The sequence below is a fragment of the Sinohyriopsis cumingii genome, chromosome 16 (assembly GCF_028554795.1).
Source record: "Sinohyriopsis cumingii isolate HCF-2022 chromosome 16, ASM2855479v2, whole genome shotgun sequence".
NCBI lineage: Eukaryota > Metazoa > Mollusca > Bivalvia > Unionida > Unionidae > Sinohyriopsis > Sinohyriopsis cumingii.
The window spans coordinates 15,200,281-15,223,424 of NC_142976.1; the positions used below are offsets into that span (position 1 = coordinate 15,200,281).

The window sequence follows — 23,144 nt, forward strand, 5'->3', positions numbered from 1 at the left end:
AAAGATATTATTCAAAGAAATAATGTTGTTGTTTGACCTCCCCCCCCCAAAAAAAAAGAGTTTTTAGAAATATAATTAGATTGATGAGGTTATCTTTGGAGCAGGAATATGGTTTGAACATAACTTCTGTCACCTTGACCTCCTGTTAGTGAACTTAGTGAACAACAGAAGTATCTGTCTGTAATGCACAGAGGGTTCTTAGTTGTTTGAATCATTTATAATTTATTATTTGATATGAAAATGTGTTATTTATAGGAACATAGACCTGTATGAGCAAATGAGACAACATATTGTACCTGACAGTGTGTATTATGTTTACATTACTAATGTAGTTTGGCATGTATGATAGGCCACATAGATAACTTTCATACATTGTCACTACATACAAATAATAACATTATTTGGAAGTAAATAACTTTTTATACTATGAAAATTATTTTTTATTTTTCTCTTTTAGAAAATTTATTTGAATTATGGTATTTCATTTTTCTTTCATTTAACAAGATTATTTTATACTGTACTATTTTAAGAGTGCTTTTTGATAATAAATGATACCTGATATTACAAAATCCAGACCAAATCAAGCCTTTTTCCTGGTCCCATAAGCTTCATGATCATCTGGGCTGGACTATATAAAATTTCATGGTACTAAAATTGTGTATTATTCTTCAAACATTTTATCACATTTTAAATGGGCAACTTGTGGGTTCATTATACAAATTTAACAATTAGGTGAAAGATAGTGAAGTTGTAACAGTTTGAATTTGTACATTTTATATAGTGAAATTGACCAAGGTGTCAGATCATCAAATACTTAGGCTACTTTATAGTCTGACAAGCTTTATACCTCATTTATTGTTATGTAATTAATTAGGCATTGGTCCTTTGGAATGCTAAATAGTCAATGCTTGATTGACCTTTGGTGAGATATAGGTAGAACTTACAAATTTGTTAGTTATTGTTCTGTCATAGACAGTTGCCGATCCATCTTCGATTCATTTACTCCATTGTTTTTATTTACAGGATCTGATTGTGATGTCATTAACTGATGTGTGGTCTGCAATTAGAAATGCTTGCACTATCCGTCTCACAAGTCTGGCACTCAGCTTTGACCTCCAGGAAGTAGAATCACTATTCACCAAGCTAGTAAATGTAATCATGACTGTTTATGTTCAGATATCTTTTTACATTGTTTGAACTGTACACTTATCAGAATTCATTCTGATTTCTATCAGATTAGCTATATCAACTTAGAGATTGTATAACACTTCAATTAAGTTTTGTTCAGGGCTTTTTTTTTCAGCTTCAAAGATGATACGTAGTATTCTCAACATTATTCAGCAGAAAAAATAAAGATTAAATTTATCATTCATATTTATTCCATTTGTCATTTAGGTTTGAGAAATCATGACATACTATTCGCTTGTTGATTGAAGGAAAATTTGAAATTTGACATGTTCTCCATCAATGGAACATGTGTTTTCTTCTTTAAATACATTACCTGAACATAATACTTTGCAAAAACTACTGCTGCCTTGCAAATCCAGCCCTCCCAGATAACACCTTTAGCTAAAAGAACCTTAAAGTTATCTGCCCACCTATGTGGTGTTCAGGCAGAGTGATCTGCACTTGGTATTGGGATTGGCACCAAATCCTATGAATATCCCAGTTATTACTTCTGCTCATGTCATGCTGTCATCAAGAGTGATCTCCCCTTGGTATACGGATTGGTGTCAAATCCTATGAATATCCCAGTTATTACTTCTGCTCATGCCATGCAGCATGCTGTTGTTAATAGGGACCTTGCAAAATCCTCTACCATGTTTCAGGAAGTTTTACACTTACAAGTTGGAGGAGTCTTCACTTCAAAAGGGAAGCATACTTCATCTTTGTTTCCAACTTTTCTTTCTTTCTGTAATGACACAGTTATGTCTTTACAATGATTGCTTTGATGTCACTTTATAGTAATTATGTACTTGAACGAGTAGCCTATGTGGCTTGAGAATAGTTCTGCTTATAGTTTTAATTTATATGTGCATGCAAACATGTAGTAGGCTATAGAAAACTCTTAACTTGTGTATCATTTCTGCTACATCCCGATACATACTGGTAAGTTTTCTTTACAAATGTAATCTTAGTGTCTGTGCCAAGCTTCACAGAATTTACTTGTACAGGTCATCATTGAGACTTCCTACAAGTAGTATTGTGAATTGATATTATATATTGACGCTTCATTAGGTTATCTGCTAGCACTACTTCATCGTTGTATACATGACACTTTATTGATTTTACCTGTATAGAATGCCATTGGGGCATTTCCTACAGGTAAAATTGTCTATTAATGGATATTGCCGTGCCTACTTTGTAAGTATCAATAATGGTGCTTCAGTTCTTTTTTATATGCATGGTTTGTGTGTATAGCTTCTGCTGAGATCTGGTCAGATGCATACAGGTAAGTTTCTAGCCCATGCATGTATGTTACTATAAGTGACACTTTAGTGATGTTTATCTGCAAAGACAATCAGTTGGGTTCCTACAGGTAAACTGTGATCAGAATTGATTATTTGCCTTCCAGTTAATACATTTAGTACTATAGGCAATCAGTTGGGTTCCTACAGGTAAGCTGTGATTAGAGTGGATTATTTGCCTTCCAGTTCATTCATTTAGTACTATAAGCAATGCTCCAATGGTTCTGTCTGTTCAGGCAGTCAAATTCACATACATACTGGTTATTGTTCTAAAGTCAATATAGTGTCCACTTTATGAATATTCATAGATATGCTTTAGTTTTACCTGTACAGGTCACATGCACCCCATTACAGATATTTATCATCTTGGGTAACTCTGCATGGATACTCTATGTTCATAAAGCAGGACACTCATGATATTGTGAGTTAATAGGGTCTACTCTGTTTTGTCTTGCATATTTAGACCATGGGTGAGACCAGTCTAACAATCACTCAACATGTGTAGTTTCTCAAATTATCTCCCCTTGAATACTTGTCAGACTTGCATATTATGGACAGAAGTCAATCATAGCTTGGGGGATGAAAACATTTAAATGCACACAAAGGTCCTGAACCTTATCTTTTCTGAATAGCAAGAGCAAGAGCAGCAACAAGCATCAGTTACAATCTCTCATATCAGAATTATGGACCAGATAAATGGATCAATACCTCATACCCTGTCCCAACCTCAAGAACTCAACAGCATCATGCCAACCAAGATGGACATGTTCCTCCATGACTTGACCATATTTGACAATATAACTCTGAACGTAATGGGCCATGACCAAAATCAATCATACAGTATCAGATAAAAATGAACTTTTACATTTCCATGACTTGCAAAGTGCTGCCAAGCTCTTCATGAATAAACATTTCCTGTGGATGATGTTGAGTCTATATACAGGCACAGTGTCGAATCAGTCCAACCACTTAGTGCTGCTAGACACTTCCTGTTAAAGAGGTACAGTTTATATAGACATCCTCATGGGATCTGACTCATCAATGTTACAAGTGTAGTGGGCCACCATCATTGACATTCTTCTCCAACTACTTCATAGGTAGCACAGGACATGTTGATTTCATTACCTTAATCTGTCAGTGATGATACTGGCATTTGAGTTCCCTCTGCATTTTAAATCCTATTTGGATGGGTGCAGGTTTGAACTAAAGTTTCTCTCTATGGAAGATTCTACTTCCACAATCAGAATCTTTATAGGTCACCACCACTGGATGACTCCGAGTTTTGAATATTGCTGAACAGTGAGGGAAAGAGCAAAGTAAAGCAAACAGCCAAAAGTATCTTCTTGCACAGAAGACACACAGACCAGTTATGTGGATCAAACATTCCACCCCAACATAATGAATTAGACAACATTCTCCCCACAGATGAGACCTACTTTCATTATAACTGGACTAGGCCTATACAAGGGGCCACCATGAGAACATGTACATGATTAGTCACCAGAAGACAATCTGTCATCCAATAAGCCAAACTCAGTCTATACACACAATTATGGAGACCAGTCTGACCACCATGCTGTCTAAAGACACTTATTATTTATGATGCCAAGCTTAGTACCTCAAATTCCAATAGATATTGCTTCACAAATTTCTCAACTCATTGCCTCTAGAATGGACTCCTTTCCAGTGATCACTTGGAAGTCACAGTATCAGTTGAGGTCACTCCATGAGTTTAGTCAAGGGAATAGGCAGGGGCATACTCCTGCTGCATAACAGTGTCAATTGAGGTCACTCATGAGTTTAGTCAAGGGAATAGGCAGGGGCATACTCCTACTGCATAACAGTGTCAATTGAGGTCACTCATGAGTTTAGTCAAGGGAATAGGCAGGGGCATACTCCTGTGCATAACAGTGTCAATTGAGGGTACTCCATGAGTTTAGTCAGGGGAATAGGCAGGGGCATACTCCTGCTGCATAACAGTGTCAATTGAGGGCACTCCATGAGTTTAGTCAGGGGAATAGGCAGGGGCATACTCCTACTGCATAACAGTGTCAATTGAGGTCACTCCATGAGTTTAGTCAAGGGAATAGGCAGGGGCATACTCCTACTGCATAAAAGAGGCACAACATACTATAGCCATATAGCAACTATAAACTTACAAAAGGTGCACAAAAGATGCAATGATCTCTACCTCCACCTTACAGATCAGTCATGGCGGTAGATATGCTCACAACCTTCATCATATATCCTCTTTAATGATCTGGCTGATGGTGTTCAAACATGCCACCATCCATCTTTAATGATCAGGTTGATGGAGTTCAAACATGCCACCATCCCTCTCTAATGATCCGGTTGATGGAGTTCAGACATGCTACCATCCCTCTTTAATGATCAGGTTGATGGAGTTCAAACATGCCACCATCCCTCTTAGTATCAGCTATAGTAGAGTGATTTGAAGGGCAACCAACAATTTCGCAGGGATATCCTTAGAGTGCATGCCACTGGAAAATAATCCTAGAACTAAATTTAAGAATCAGGTGGAGGTCGATCATTTTCACCAGCATTCCACGAGACCATCACAATCTCAATGACATACATATATGCCCCCCACCCCCACCCCATCACAGATCCCGGTCGAGAGAAGGCTTCAGATATGATGCAGCACTTATAAGTGTATTCTCAACATAAGTGAATTCAATCAACTCTGTTACACTCTTGGGTTTGCGATTGAATACAACAATGGGTCCTAATGCCGTCCATTGTGGAGACTAAACAATCAGTGTGGACTTGCAAGAGGGTGATTTCATGACCCCACTCAAATGGCTTCCAGAAGTTCCGTGTTATGCCTACAACACGCTACAAGCAGCTGACGAGTTACATTTTGGAGCAAGACATGTTTTCATATGTTATACTCCTTCTCAGTCTCATTGTCAACAGGAACATCTCCGACCTTGTACACTTCCAGTATTCTGTCAACTAGGTCTGGAATCAAATGTTCAAGTAAAAAGAATGTTTCCTCAAGGAATAAGAATTGAATTCATGCAATGGTAGGTTCCATGCATATTTGGAGCAATACATCTGCTAGAGAATTCCTTCACTGGTCAAGTTTTACTGAATGTGTTGGCTAACCTCTTAGTCACTTTATTGGGCTCACATAACAATGATTACATTGTCCAAGTGGAAACTGAACCTGTGTCTATTGGACAAAATCTCACAATCTCAACAATATGAGGCTGAATCTTGAAGGCATGGAAACCAGTATGGACTCATGTTGGTAATACCTCTGGCAATCATGATCACTACTGCTGCAAACGCAGGGCTGGGGGAGCAAGTCCATTATCATTTTGGACTACCATAGTAGCATTACCCCCTCGAGATCATTATTTACATGTCAACATCATCCAGATGGAAACCATTTTAAAAGCTTTTCATTAAAGGCTAGAGAACTTAATGGGAATGGAGTGCTCTTTCTATCCAATAACTTCACTGTGGTGACTCATCTTAAAATGACAATCCATGCTTAAGATCAATATTTACTAAGCTGGTTAATGTATTGGCAGACTCATGGATCTGCAAGAAGGAACCAATACAAACAGAATGGTCTCTTCATGCCTAGGTTTTAAGTCAATAGACACTCAATGGGATCAACTTACTGTAATACCTTTAGCAGGTATTGGAGAAATATCAAAGTTACATCTCCATGGGTTCTTGTAATTTAATCAGACTAAATGAATAACCAAAAGAAGAAAAGGAAGACAAAGAAGAACGACAACATGCACACATGAAATATGTAAATAATTAAAAGTAAACAAATCTGCCATGCACTGACAATTCACAGAATGGTATGGCATGGAATTATTTTAAAACTATCACTATGTAAGTACTAAAAATTTACCAGCACCATGTAGTATTCTGATGTACAATAGTTATTTTCTTCAATACCATTGACAAAGTATATAGGAACTTATCACATACAGAAATGTTGAAGTTGATTCCAGGAGAGTTGTCAGAGGAGTGAACAATGGAACAGGAAACTTGTTAATGTAATTGGTGGTTGCATGTTAGGCATGTGCAATGCAAGCAACTCACATGCTACTCACTCACCATACATACAGCAGAACAACTTGTATATATGGACAATGGACATCACTGTACTGAATCTGTAACACCAAAATACAATAACACTAACAAACAGTTGGTGACAAGGCGGAATTCAAAACCCTCAACCTCTCTCTCACCACTCTTTCTATAGATTGGAATGGCCAAATGTATACACTTCTCCAACATCTCAGAACCAGAAGGGGATACAGGAATAAGCAAATCTGAGTGTCTTCTCATCCTGATTACTAAACTCAAATGGGAATTACTGGATCAATCTCATTAACTGCAACAGAATTGAGATATTCCTTAATATGAGTTAAGAAACCATGATGGCATGTGTTGTACCCCAACCCAGAGTTACTAAAGCTGCACATCGGGATCTCATGAATACGCCTTAAGGAATAAACAGTTTTTACAGCAAATAGTGGAGTATCCTCAAGTGAGATGGCTATCTATCTTAGAGGCATATGAAAGCAATGGAATATAATCTCAGTGGAACACACAAAGCACTTTATACCAATGTAGGCATCCATACCTCAATAGCTAACTTCCTATGAAGCATGCCATACTGTTCTGTCATGTATTGAACAAACTAAAGACCTATTTGATCTTCTATTCATTTGGTTTCCTTCTGGACAATGACATTGGACCCTTGCTCCAGTAAAAGTTGTCATGAGTAGTAACCTGGCAGAACAAGACACTCAAACTGCTCTTCAGTAGAAGTTGTCATGAGTAGTAACCTGCAGAACAAGACACCAAACTGTTCTCCAATAGAAGTTGTCAAGAGTAGTAACCTGGCAGAACAAGACACCAAACTGCTCTTCAGTAGAAGTTGTCATGAGTAGTAACCTGGCAGAACAAGACACCAGACTGCTCTCCAGTAGAAGTTGTTGTGAGTAGTAACCTGGCAGAACAAGATACCAGACTGCTCTCCAGAGTAGTAACCTGGTAGAACAAGACACCAAACTGCTCTCAAGAGTTTAGCTATCTTGTAAGCCTTGCCTCCTCACTACTTTGGCAGTTGGCAAGTCAAATCAGCAATTCATTTCTTTTTCTTGGCATCATCTACTTGCGATTCCTTTATGATAAGGTCAGTATTGCTTGTGAACCCCCTGCTGTCATTACCAAGAACAGGCTGTCATTACCAAGAACAGGCTGTCATTACCAAGAACAGGCTTTCGTTACCAAGAACAGGCTGTCATTACCAAGAACAGGCTGTCATTACCAAGAACAGGCTGTCATTACCAAGAACAGGCTTTCATTACCAAGAACAGGCTTTCATTACCAAGAACAGGCTGTCATTACCAAGAACAGGCTGTCATTACCAAGAACAGGCTTTCATTACCAAGAACAGGCTTTCATTACCAAAAACAGGCTTTCATTACCAAGAACAGGCTTTCATTACCAAGAACAGGCTTTCATTACCAAGAACAGGCTGTCATTACCAAGAACAGGCTTTCATTACCAAGAACAGGCTTTCATTACCAAGAACAGGCTTTCATTACCAAGAACAGGCTTTCATTACCAAGAACAGGCTTTCATTACCAAAAACAGGCTTTCATTACCAAGAACAGGCTTTCATTACCAAGAACAGGCTTTCATTACCAAGAACAGGCTTTCATTACCAAGAACAGGCTGTCATTACCAAGAACAGGCTTTCATTACCAAGAACAGGCTTTCATTACCAAGAACAGGCTTTCATTACTAAGAACAGGCGTTCATTACCAAGAACAGGCTTTCATTACCAAGAACAGGCTTTCATTACCAAGAACAGGCTTTTATTACCAAGAACAGGCTTTCATTACTAAGAACAGGCTTTCATTACCAAGAACAGGCTTTCATTAGCAAGAACAGGCTTTCATTACCAAGAACAGATTTTCATTCATGAGGAATTAGATATGGGTAATAATTCCCATCTATTCTCAAGGTCATCAACAGGATTCAGTCAGTGTGAGCTCTGAAGTGGTATTTCAGGAATATAAAGCTGTTGCATCATGGGAGATCATGTCTAATTTTACCTTCAAAGATACGAAGGATGATATATCAACATGGATATTTTCATCCTGAATAAAGCAAGCTATCTATCTTGCATATTAGACTATACACACACCAATTGGCTTCACATATTGACTCACCAAGTTAGGTGAGTCACCACAATTATTGCATATGAATTATCTATCTTGATCCATGCCATGTTAATCGGAGATTCAAAAACACTTCAAGTTGTTATCAGAGATCTTTCGTCCTATCTTGATCCATGCCGTGTTGATTGGAGATCCAAAAACACTTCAAGTTGTTATCAGAGATCTTTTGTCTTATCTTGATCCATGCCATGTTGATTGAAGATCCAAAAACACTTCAAGTTGTTATCAGAGATCTTTCACCCTAAAAGACTCAAGTCAACCTGGAGGTACCAGGGCACAAATGTTACCTTTCCAGATCAAGAAACAGCTTCATATAGATGTGGATTCATGACTTCTGCTGGATTTGCAGGAGGAAACATTGTTCCTTTCTGAAGCTGCCCCCTGACAAATGGAGTTTTTTTCTAGTCAGATTATCTAGAAGCTGTCTCACATACTTTAGGGGACTGGAGATGGTCTCTTTAGGGTAAGGGGATGTTTCTCTCTCCACTTCTTACCTATTCTCATAAAGTATTATGATTGGATAATGTATTTAAAGATAAGACCAATTTTTTTCTAGTAAAATATATTCCTCAAGAATATTTATCCAATCATAATACACATGCACCATCCAATCTTCACTGCAGTTACATCCATAAAGAGAACATGCCTTACACTCCAGTAATAATTGAGATATTCATAGGATTTGACACCAATCCATATACCAAGGGGAGATCACTCTTGATGACAGCATGACATGAGCAGAAGTAATAACTGGGATATTCATAGGATTTGGTGCCAACCCTAATACCAAGTGCAGATCACTCTGCCTGACCACCACATAGGTGGGCAGATAACTTTTAGCTTCATTTGATTAAAAGTTGTATCTGGGAGGGCTGGATTTGCAAGATAGTAGTAGTTCTCCTAATGTATTATGATTGGGTAAGCTTTCTTGAAATAAGCAGGTGTAAGTATTTAGCTGCCCTTACCACCTGCCTGTTGTATCAGCTTTCCAGTATCATTTAAATAATTTTTACTGATCCATTAGTGATGGGGCATAGAGTAATAATTATCCTACCAACTCCAGGTTGCAGATTTAGTTTTCTGATCCATTAAGTATGGGGCATACAGAAGAAATTACCCTACCAACTCCAGATTGCAGGATTTGTTCATGTATGTATCATGCTTATGAATCATTTGTCCAAAACTCATGAATAAGTCTGTTTTAATAAACAATTTGACACTGTGTATTTAATTTTGTAATTCTAAATGTTTACTAGTGATGTGTTAAATATAAAAATCACAGAAATGTGTGAAAAATTATTCTACCCCTGTTTTACTTAGATTTGCTGCAGTGAAGGGCCATGGCAGGCAAAGGAAGGGGCTGTTATGGGTGAGTGAAGAAATGTTAAGGCCATTGTGTCTTGAAATTCTTATATTTTATTGAAATAGAGAACATAAATCATTAGGATTAGTCACCCTTGTTTGTGAAATTTCACCTCAGCATTCCAAAAAGCAACGTTAGGTAATCACCATGAAAAGCACCAGTTTCCCATCACCCCACCCTAAAATGAGCCCATTGGTATTCTGCCCAAAACAGTTAAACATGTGGTTTTTAATTACAAAATTTATGTTTGCATGTATCAGACAGTAGAAAGATGCATTAAAATCAACTTTTGTGCTAATTTTGTAACATAGTTGCCATATTCGCAAGTGTGTTTTGAGGTTCCAAGGGGGATTAGTGCATGTGATCCAAGAAAATGTTTTTGTCCCAATAAAAATAAGCTATCTTTTCATATAAACCTATATAAAATGATTGGAAATTTAAATCTGAATAACAAATAATTTGTTTGTTTTCTTCAAAGCATTTCATATATTTACAAAAAGAAATGATAGACTTAGTATTGTCAAATATCATCACCATAACCTTACACATATTTGCATATAATCACATAATCACAAATACACTGACATTAAATACCAAATTTATCAACTTTCTGTTTTTAAAATCCATTGGATGACAAAATATATGCTTAATTAGATGCAGTCTTTGGTGCTGTCAAACGTTCACTAATGCAAGTGTCATTAGTGTTCATAGTGGCACTCATTAGAGACTGGATGGTACTGCTGTTCATTAGAACACTCACTAGAGACTGGATGGTACTGTTGTTCAAACTTTGCTGCTGGATTCTTTGAACAAATCCTGGTCAGAACTGAGTTGTTCTTGATGACCATAATTTAAGCATTGTTAGAACTGTGTCTGATGCAGTTTGACTACAAGGTATGCTTGTCTCTAGAATAATGAATATACATCACCTTTTGGACTGACCATTCCATTGAGGGGACATAATATTTTCAAATTTAATGGGGGATTTACAGGTAATACAGCAGTATTACACCAATTACACTTTGTCAATACAAATCAGATTTGCAAACATGATTATTATTGTTTTTCAACCAATTTAGTTCGTGGTTAAAATCAGCCTGAAAAGCATGTGTCAATTACTGATTAGTAATTTAACAAGATTAATTTAACCAATAATAAGAAAGAGAACTAATCTGAATGTGTCAATTACTGATTAGTATTTTAACAAGATTAATTTGACCAATAATAAGAAAGAGAACTAATCTGAATGTTCAATTCAGAATAATTTCTTAGCAAAGAATTCTTCCGGTATGATGCAGTTACATATTTTGATATTACACAGCCTTTCCTTGTTTGTCACCAATAATGATGGTGCCACAACCATCATACTTTCTCTTTTGATCTTCAAGAAGTATTCAAACTGGCATTCTAGGTTTATTTAATCTCTGTTTTAAAGACTAGGTAAATTATGGTACTTGACAGCCCTCCCCCTCTTCACATCTGACACACTTAACAAATGCAACAAGTACATGTTGAACAGCATTTACATTATATGTAGATGTGTCAATGGGTTCACTATTATTGGCCCAGACATGTTACATCAGAGGATGCTGTGTACTATACAATTATTGGCCTAGGCATGTTACATCAAAGGATGCTGTGTACTATACAATTATTGGCCTAGGCATGTTACATCAAAGGATGCTGTATACTGTACAATTATTGGCCTAGGCATGTTACATCAAAGGATGCTGTATACTGTACAATTATTGGCCTAGGCATGTTACATCAAAGGAAGCTGTGTACTATACAATTATTGACCTAGGCATGTTACATCAAAAGATGCTGTGTACTATGCAATTATTGGCCTAGGCATGTTACATCAAAGGATGCTGTGTTCTATACAATTATTGGCCTAGGCATGTTACATCAAAGGATGCTGTGTACTATACAATTATTGGCCTAGGCATGTTACATCAAAGGATGCTGTGTACTATACAATTATTGGCCTAGGCATGTTACATCAAAAGATGCTGTGTTCTATACAATTATTGGTCTTGGCATGTTACATCAAAGGATGCTGTGTACTATACAATTATTGGCCTAGGCATGTTACATCAAAGGATGCTGTGTACAATACAAGTATTGGCCTAGGCATGTTACATCAAAAGATGCTGTTTACTATACAATTATTGGCCTTGGCATGTTACATCAAAGGATGCTGTGTACTATACAATTATTGGCCTAGGCATGTTACATCAAAGGATGCTGTGTACTATACAATTATTAGCCTAGGCATGTTACATCAAAGGATGCTGTGTACTATACAATTATTGACCTAGGCATGTTACATCAAAGGATGCTGTGTACTATACAATTATTGGCCTAGGCATGTTACATCAAAGGATGCTGTGTACTATACAATTATTGGCCTAGGCATGTTACATCAAAGGATGCTGTGTACTATACAATTATTGACCTAGGCATGTTACATCAAAGGATGCTGTTTACTATACAATGGCCTGCATTATCAGGCATATACTTACTAATATAATATACATACTAAATGAAAAATTGACAGTGTAGAACCAGAAAAAATAAAGAATTTATTTTTTAAAGGAATATTTGAATGGTAAATAAATCCTTTGAGAAGGAAATGAATTCAGCTGTATGAGGAATAAGGTCATTGTGCTTATTTGGTTGAATATGATAATTTGTATGATAATTTACATTGCAACATAGATTTTTATTAGGTCACTAAAGGTCACTTGGTAGGAATTTAATTACAGCTAGACTATTTTCTTTTATCCCCATTAAATGGTATTATTACTTTGTAAGTTTTGTTGTTTGCATGTATATTTCTGACATTTTGTCAGTAATATGATAATATTCACTAAGTAATCAGTCAACTATTAAAATTGCTCATTTTAAAATCTTAACATAAATTTTAAAGAAACAAGAACATGTCTATCCACATTGTTAGATTTTGATTAATTTTACTTTCCTTATGAATGTTTAATCACAATGTGAGTAGAAAATATATATGTAAACTTTCAGTGTGAAATTATAAACATCACTATGACATTAAGTCTCTCAACAAAGGCCCCTTCTCACTAAAAAATTGCACATACAGTAAAAAATGCCCTTACAGTCCTCCCTCTATAAGAAATTTTAGGCTTGAATACTGTATATACAGCAGCACACATTTACTGTACATGCTTATAAGTCTGGTGTAAACATCATAAACCCTGACCTGCCATCACAACATAGACCCAGAGCTGCCAGCACATGATGTGATGGCAGATTTGAGTCCATGAAGTTTTCAGTTGGATCTAACTTATAAGTGTGTATATATGGTGTCATAAATTTTGTTTTCCATTTTAATAATATTAACTTTAAATAGCCAGAAAAAAACACATGTTCCTTTCAGGAACTATTGTTTGATTGCAACCCAACAAAAGATTATCAAACCTATTCAAATTTTCACCATTAATTCATTTTCTTTCAATTAAGGATGAAACTATGCTAGATTTGAAGTAGTATTGTAAATTAATGCTCCAGAAACAGTACAGGAATAAACATAATGTAACCGAGTTACCCAGCTTCAGATATCATTATGGCTTAACCATACTTGTTATCAATCATATTATGTTAATTATCTGGATTGATTTTCATAAATACCCTATACAGTGTGACCATGCTATAGCACGCTCTGTTATAACACAAATTCAGATATAGCATGTTTGTGGTGTTTCTCCCAAAATTTCTTATACATGTATTTTTCTTGTACATGAAAAAAAAAATTCTTTCTTAAAAGTACGAAAAAACATAAAAAGTTTATTATCATTTTGGGGAAGAGATCGCATATGAATAATACAAGATGATCGTGGCGTGGCTTCTGAAATTTTATATGTATTTTTCTTGTACACAAAAAAGTAGTTTTTTTCTTCTTAAAAGTACAAAAATAACATGTAAAATGTTTATTCTGGGATCGCGTAGGGCTTCGCCAATGTCACAAACTTGGATTTTTTGCTTATTGGCGGCAAAGTATACCATCTGGCAATTTCTTTTTATTGGCAACATTGTTGTCCATTTAAACTTGTATATACAACTATTGGTTTGGCATGGAGAAATTCAGAGGCCCCATGAAAGGAAGCCACAAACTTATACAATGCACTGAAATGTATCTATTGTTACATAAACAAATTCTTTGTCCATATTGACAAACCATATAAACAGTGCATTGTTATATCATAATCCGCTTATCTTGACATCTGGCATGAGTTCTGTATGTTGTGAGATATCCGTTTTTTTGTTTTTGACATTTCTGGTAATGGAGATCAACCAGATGAGGCATTATCTCATAATCTATCTTTCGTTGGATTTATTGCCACTCGCTAGTAATTAATATATTTACAAAGACTGACATTTTTTTGTGGATGGTAAGTAAAATTCCTCTTCCATCAGACCATAACACCTGCATCTCTATCATTCATTGACCTTTTGTTAAATTTCTGACGCATGCATGGAAGGCGGCAATACGCTGCTACCACAAATGTAAAAAAACAAAAATCCCACATCTTACTTATTGGTTTATTCAGTAGGCAGGGAGGAACAGTAACTAGAATAGACTCAATGACAGCCAATTCCTTTTTGAAAATATACCCAGATAAAATAGTTTGCTGAAATTTCAAAGGAAACATATTACCTTTGAAGCACCAACTGTTATGAAAACGTATTCAGCAGATGGAAAAAAAATCAGTATCAATCATGCAATACAGTTATTTGATGTTGCTGCCACAATACGATATGGGCATTTGTTTGGTTCTCCAAAGCTGTCCTTTAGTGGTGAATTCAATAATGCATGCACCCTTCGTCAAAGAAAACCAACTAGTCTTCAATAAAAGCAAAGAACTTTTCTTCAAAGGAAGTCAGTACCAAACTTAAATAAAAGTAATGGAATCTGATGGATTTTTGCATTTTCCAGCGTGACTGAAACACATTAATTGTACATTGGAAGTTTCATTTTTGCAGGGAAATGTTTATGCTTGCGAACGCTACCAACAGCGGCTTAAAATGCAAACTAACTTTTACCGACTTGGTACGTACTGAAAAGTAAATGTGCTTCATCATTCGTTACGTGATTGTGCTATGTTTTTCCACTGAATTCAGACCAATATGACCTGTGACAAAATTACTAAATATTTTAAATATGTGTGTGTGCATATTTTCAATGGAATCACTTGTATTGTGGATTTGATGTATATGATTTGATTTGTTGGTGAGTACATGGTGTTGATACACTATTCATGTTATACATTAGACATGTATATATAAAAACAATATTTACGTATATGTATGAATTCGTGGTTCTCTAAATAAAGTAAACTGTTATGTATGCCTTCTCTGTTTTCACTACAGGTGTATTTCTCATTTAATATGCTTCGATTTAAGATGGTAACTCTGCCGATGAAGCATGTATTTTATTTCCTGACCCCCCCCCCCTGCAATTTTTGGGGGGTACATGCATCATTTTCTTCAGATAACTGACCTGGCTGCTTATAACATGGCTCAATCTATAACACAGTTGGGTTCTATGGCTCATGTTATAGCGGGGTCACACTGTATCACTTTAGGAGGTATGCTAATATTTTTTACTCAGAGTTAGAAAGATTTTTTTAACATAATTTTGCAGGTATGAATTCACTCATACATCGGTTCCAGAACAGCATGAACAGTAAATCACCCATGTCATCACCCAGAACATTGGAGTTCGACACAGAGGTATTTTGAAGTATTTAGAAATGCCATGGAAGTGAAAAAAATGATTTAACGTCATAATTGAATATTATCTTGTTAATGAAATTATGACTAGTCATGGAATTAACGGTTAGCCAGATAACAACTGCTAAGATGAAGCTTTGTCCGTGACAGGAAGATACTGAAAATACATGACAGATCTCCCTTAATAGGATGCCAGTTAAGTTACTCTCACTCCCAGCAGATATTTCTTCTCATGTATATGCGCATTGTAGTGGTACGAAATTAGACCTAAAATGATATAATTTGAGCATCTGTATCTTTTTAAATAATAAAAATTATTAAAAAATGCTTCCACAATTTAAAATGAAAAAAAAATGATAAAGTAAATGAAAAATACCATATACACTTGCCTATAAGTAGAGTCCAACTGCAAGCTATAGAGACCTTGCATAATGCACCAGCATATCAGGGTCTATGCTGTTTGTTCTACTGATTACTCTGAACAAAACTGCATAGACCCAGATCTGTTGGCTCATTATGTAATGGAAGATGTGGATCTTTGCAGTTTGATGCTGAACTTGACTTATAATTGAGCATATATGGTATAGAAGACTGGGGGAAATCATTATCAATTTATGTCCTGATTATCAGTAATGCAGAGAGGCTTTCTGTTGTGGGAAAATAAAATAGGATCTTAACAGTTGTGTCACTCTGAAAATGTTCACTCACTCTTCATTTTCCCTCACTCTTCATTTTCCCTCATTCTTCATTTTCCCTTGCACATTTGATAAGAAGAGTCTGTGAAATTAAACAGGTCTCATCATATTAGAGAATTTCATAACTATTCATTCAGGTATTATTTTATGAAAAATTGGTGACAGGTTATGTATTCTTATATAATGATGGTTACTTGGGTATAGATATTCAGGTAAGAGTAACACATGACACCGTTCTATAACTTTAAGTGATTTTGAATTGCTTGGACCTATAGCTATGTAAAAATGTAAATTTTTCAAACATTTTAATAGTATTTCTACATTTCACAAGCAATCATCCTCAAACTTATCACCTGCAAGTGCTTACTGCAAGGACAATCTGCCTCTTTCAACTTTATGTACCCATTTTTTTTTAGTACTGAGAGATCTTTGTGGTTCAATACCTTAATCGATTTGACCCTTTCTGGAACAATGCTCTATTTTGCATAAAATGTATGATTCTGTGAAATAAGCTATGAAACACAAGGTCCTCTTCCAAAGAAAGAGTTTGAGCAATTCATTTTTTTTATATACAGGACAATGCTAGAAATATGCCTGACTTTATATCTAGCAAGATTAGGGATGTGACCTTCACCTTGCTCTATCACCCCCAGTTGACTATCAGGGAGAATGCTGTTAAAACACTGGCCACCTTTATCTCCTGTGCTGGAATCCCTGTAAGTTATACCACTGTTTATACCACTGTTCACACATATATATTATTTATCATGTGCAAGCATCATTTGCAGTTATCCATATTATTATTGGTTGACTAAAAAAAACAAATGTGTAAGCTTGTTATATTACAATAATTATGTACTATAATTGTTAATATGATAATTATATACCATGTAATGTATAGTTGTTATATCATGATAATTATGTACCATGTACAGCATAGTTGTTATATCATGATAATTATGTACCATGTATAGCATAGTTGTTATATCATGATAATTATGTACCACATACAGCATAGTTGTTATATCATGATAATTATGTACCATGTACAGCATAGTTGTTATATCATGATAATTATGTACCATTTACAGCATAGTTGTTATATTATGATAATTATGTACCATGTATAGCATAGTTGCTATATCATGATAATTATGTACCATGTATAGCATAGTTGTTATATTATGATAATTACGTACCATGTATAGCATAGTTGCTATATTATGATAATTATGTACCATGTATAGCATAGTTATATTATGATAATTATGTACCATGTATAGCATAGTTGTTATATTATGATAATTATGTACCATGTAATCTTTAGCTAGTCATCAACTTTGATGGTTTAAATTAATCTTTAGTGAGGCATCAACTTTGATGGTTTTAAATTAATCTTTAGCTAGTCATCAACTTTGATGGTTTAAATTAATCTTTAGCAAGTCATCATCTTTGATGGTTTAAATTAATCTTTAGTCAGGCATCATCTTCAGTAGCTAGAAAATAACTTGGAGCCAAAAATCAACTTTGATATGCAGAAAGAGAGAAAGAAAGATAGTGAAAGGTCAGTCCTGACAGACAGAGTTCAGGTGAGTAAGACTAGCTTATTTATGCATGATTGTTGTTATATACAAATTTTGTAGTAAATTTGGATTTTAATTTTTCAGGAGGCTTTATCCACATTCAATAAAGTGATTGCAGTGTTGAGAAAAGGTGTAACTACAAATGGAAAAAGTTTCCAAATGGTAATTTATTCGATGTTAGATAGTTAGGGCTGTTCCATTTAAACATATGTGGTACCCAGGGCAGACAGTCTTTATAAACATATTTGCCAGGGTACTTAGATTTCAGAGAGTTTATGTTAAAATGATAAGAAAATTCTGAATTGCATCTATGGGTGAGTACCCCACAGTAAAAGTGCCTTCCCTTGGTCTCATGTATGTTTTAATGGAACAGCTCTTAGCATCACTCTCTGGATTTAGAATAATTATTGCAATACACAAATAATACTTAAGACTTTTTACATCAATTTCAAATTCAACTGTCTTAATTTTGCTATAGTTTGCTGTAAAATAAATTCATATGAAAAAAATAGAAAATAATTTTTTGTTTGATATTTACAAAGTGCAGCACAGATCACATATAAATCTTCATGTTTATAATTTGTTTGACTCATACTCACACAAAAGCATAATTGATTGTCATTGTAATATGAATGCTTGGAGATGATTTTGTGGCATAATAGAATCACAACTGATATTCTTATTTGATTTGAAAAATTAAACTCCGGTTGCATTTAAAAAGAGATATTTTCAATGTAAAATTTTATTATCTCTACTTTTCTTAGCTTTTATGTTATAATAAGTATGTTTTTCAATTCATTTTAATTTGGATCAATGCTTGATATTTTTTTACAATTTTGGCAGAGGTCCCCAGTTCAGTATATGGATGACTATGCTTCAGAAGGTTTCCTAGGAGTGTGCATGTTCTTAGTAAAGGTATCACATGTCTTCTTTATTAATAGGAGTGTGCATGTTCTTAGTAAAGGTATCACGTGTCTTCTTTATTAATAGGAGTGTGCGTGTTCTTAGTAAAGGTATCACATGTCTTCTTTATTAATAGGAGTGTGTGTTCTTAGTAAATGTATCACATGTCTTCTTTATTAATAGGAGTGTGTGTTCTTAGTAAAGGTATCACATGTCTTCTTTATTAATAGGAGTGTGTGTTCTTAGTAAATGTATCACATGTCTTCTTTATTAATAGGAGTGTGTGTTCTTAGTAAATGTATCACATGTCTTCTTTATTAATAGGAGTGTGTGTTCTTAGTAAAGGTATCACATGTCTTCTTTATTAATAGGAGTGTGCGTGTTCTTAGTAAAGGTATCAAATGTATTCTTTATTAATAGGAGTGTGTATGTTCTTAGTAAAGGTATCACATGTCTTCTTTATTAATAGGAGTGTGTATGTTCTTAGTAAAGGTATCACATGTCTTCTTTATTAATAGGAGTGTGCATGTTCTTAGTAAAGGTATCACATGTCTTCTTTATTAATAGGAGTGTGTGTGTTCTTAGTAAAGGTATCACATCGTCTGTATTAATAGGAGTGTGTGTGTTCTTAGTAAATGTATCACATGTCTTCTTTATTAATAGGAGTGTGTGTGTTCTTAGTAAAGGTATCACATGTCTTCTTTATTAATAGGAGTGTGCGTGTTCTTAGTAAAGGTATCACATGTCTTCTTTATTAATAGGAGTGTGTGTGTTCTTAGTAAAGGTATCACATCGTCTGTATTAATAGGAGTGTGTGTGTTCTTAGTAAATGTATCACATGTCTTCTTTATTAATAGGAGTGTGCATGTTCTTAGTGAAAATATCACATGTCTTCTTTATTAATAGTAGTGTGCATGTTCTTAGTAAAAATATCACATGTCTTCTTTATTAATAGGAGTGTGTGTGTTCTTAGTAAATGTATCACATGTCTTCTTTATTAATAGGAGTGTGTGTGTTCTTAGTAAATGTATCACATGTCTTCTTTATTAATAGGAGTGTGTGTGTTCTTAGTAAAGGTATCACATCATCTGTATTAATAGGAGTGTGTGTGTTCTTAGTAAATGTATCACATGTCTTCTTTATTAATAGGAGTGTGCGTGTTCTTAGTAAAGGTATCACATGTCTTCTTTATTAATAGGAGTGTGCGTGTTCTTAGTAAAGGTATCACATGTCTTCTTTATTAATAGTAGTGTGCATGTTCTTAGTAAAAATATCACATGTCTTCTTTATTAATAGGAGTGTGTGTGTTCTTAGTAAATGTATCACATGTCTTCTTTATTAATAGGAGTGTGTGTGTTCTTAGTAAATGTATCACATGTCTTCTTTATTAATAGGAGTGTGCATGTTCTTAGTAAAAATATCACATGTCTTCTTTATTAATAGGAGAGTGTGTGTTCTTAGTAAAGGTATCACATGTCTTTATTAATAGGAGTGTGTGTTTTCTTAGTGAAGGTATCACATGTCTTTATTAATAGGAGTGTGTGTGTTCTTAGTAAAGGTATCACATGTCTTTATTAATAGGAGTGTGTGTGTTCTTAGTAAAGGTATCACATGTCTTCTTTATTAATAGGAGTGTGCATGTTCTTGGTAAAGGTATCACATGTCTTCTTTATTAATAGGAGTGTGTGTGTTCTTAGTAAAGGTACCACATATCTTTATTAATAGGAGTGAGTGTTCTTAGTAAATGTATCACATGTCTTCTTTATTATTTACAGTCTGTTGCCTCTTGTTTTGGTGTATTCGGGGTGTCTCTGATGCATTAGCAAAGACAAGACACAGCTATTATTATATGCTCATTTTTTTCTCTGTTGACATTACATTATCAGAATCGTTTAATATTTTACGATATTGCACACATTTATATTGCACACATGCGCATGACACGTGTGCCCAATAGTGTATTAGGAACTAATTTGTAAACAAATTATGTACATTCACATAGTTGGCACAATACGTTTTGGTTGATTAAATTTGTTTTCTGAATGAACTAAGCAGATGTTTCGTGGACTGCTACATACCAACTGTTTTGCTACATTCCACGTGAACTTTTTTATACATTGTTTCAGATTTTGCGATAGACACCAGATTTCATAAAATTGCTTGGTACTTACAATTAACATGCAAGCTATAAAGGCCTAAACTGGCTCCTTTAGTTGGTAATGAGAATGGCAAAAAAATATACTTACAGTTTTACATCCAGAATTTCCTCAAAATGTACTTTCTTAGTTCTGTAAATCCGAATTACATGAGCCATGTCATGAGTTCTCAAGCTTGATTACACATTTCGAAATTGTACTGTAATTTCGACTATATTCCAAGTGCAACTACATCTTCCTTACTATACTCAAAATGAAATAAACATTAAATTCAATAGCGTCTTTTTGATAATTGCAATTGAAACACTTCATATTTTTCCCACATTATGATTTCAAATAGTCAATGACAGAACAAGCACACTTGCAGATGTAAACACACTTTTCCCACGCCGCTTCAATCCGATGTATTTCATGTACAATTTGCACAGATGAATCCAGTCCAAAATCACAAACTTTCGTCAAATCGAAACAAAATACCAAAATCTATTCATTCCAGATCAAATGGAAAAGTTGTTGCAATGCGCATTCATTCACAATATGACTGCAAATTTTAATTTTAACTAGACATGCCATTTTCTTTCGAAAGTTATGTCGAGCGTGCGACTAAGTTCAGATTTATCTGGGTGGAGTTATGTGCGCATTAATAATGTTGTTGTTGTGTAATAATAAATCTGTGCTTGTATATTTAGTTTGGAATACGGCATACATTCAGTTACGTTGTTTCTTGTAGTGTATTTTGTTTATATAATTAAGCCTTAGGTAGAATAAGAAAATGAGCATATAATAAAAAGGTTACTGCATTTGTATGGGAAAATATGAACTCGTTTTGTTGGATAGATATGCTGCACTCCCAAGGTCATGCAGTATTCCATCCAAAAAACTTGTTCATATTTTCCAATACAAATGCAGTAACCTATAAATAGTTTTCTATTGGTGATACTGACTTCAGTGTTACAATTCTTTATTATAGTTATTTTCAGGTAAATTGTTTAATATGCTGCATAGATACCTTATTCCATGAAAAGTCAATGATTTTTGTGGTTTTTATTAAGGAAGGCAATTTTTGTCCATTCTTCAGTTAGAGCATTAGGCAAGGGAAGAAAAGGAGATCTATTGTTTCCACAGAAGAATCGTAGTTTTTTGTCTTTAATTTCATGCTTTATAGCAACCATGGATTTTAAAAATTGGTTCCCAACAAAATAAAGTGCTTTCACCATACCAATCCTATTCCTGTTTATCAAGCCCTGACCACAGTTAAGGTTTTAATAAATTAATGTTTAAGGGATTTTACATATCTTATCTTTGTCTTTTTGATATACATTTTACAGAATTTTAACATCTTGACATTTTTGTATTCTTATCTTGTACTTAATTACAAATTTATTGTTAAGGCTTTATTGTCCTAAATTTTTGTTCAGTTCAGCTTTACGTTTGTAGATCTTAATCTTTTGTTGGCCCTGCATGGTCACTTATGTACTGAGGTGCTGTCATACATACATAATTCATACATGCATGCATACATACATACATACATACATACATACATAATTCATACATGCATGCATGCATACATACATACATACATACATACATACATGCATGCATGCATGACCGCTCCAGTGCCTAGTGGTTAGAGCATCTTCCTTGGAAGCAGGAGGTTGTGGGTTCGACCCGGCCAAGTCATACCAAAGACTTACAAAAATGGTACTAACAGCTACCTTGCATGGCGCTCAGTATTAAGAGGTTAGTGTTAGGACTGGTCGGCCTGGTGTCAGGATAATGTGACTGGGTGGGACATCATGCTACGTGTCTGCGGCATGATGCCCCAGTGCTAGATATCACTATAAACTGTCACACTGCAGACATCGTAGCAATATGGCTAAAAAATTGTTAAAGCTACGTTAAAAATCCTAATCATACACACACACACACACATACATACATTAGTGTATCTGTCTGACCCATATT

General features: G+C 34.9%; 1 protein-coding gene across 1 annotated transcript in view; it reads left to right on the top strand.

Annotated features, from left to right (window-relative positions):
* The window catches only part of LOC149779979 (uncharacterized), a 116,172-nt gene that overhangs the window by 18,546 nt on the left and 74,482 nt on the right, over nt 1-23,144 (top strand). The window contains exons 6-11 of the mRNA XM_089936702.1: nt 1,024-1,152; nt 10,034-10,082; nt 15,751-15,839; nt 17,110-17,250; nt 18,202-18,279; nt 18,961-19,032. Coding sequence (XP_089792828.1) covers nt 1,024-1,152; nt 10,034-10,082; nt 15,751-15,839; nt 17,110-17,250; nt 18,202-18,279; nt 18,961-19,032 — 558 coding nt within the window. The remainder of the gene's footprint in view (nt 1-1,023; nt 1,153-10,033; nt 10,083-15,750; nt 15,840-17,109; nt 17,251-18,201; nt 18,280-18,960; nt 19,033-23,144) is intronic.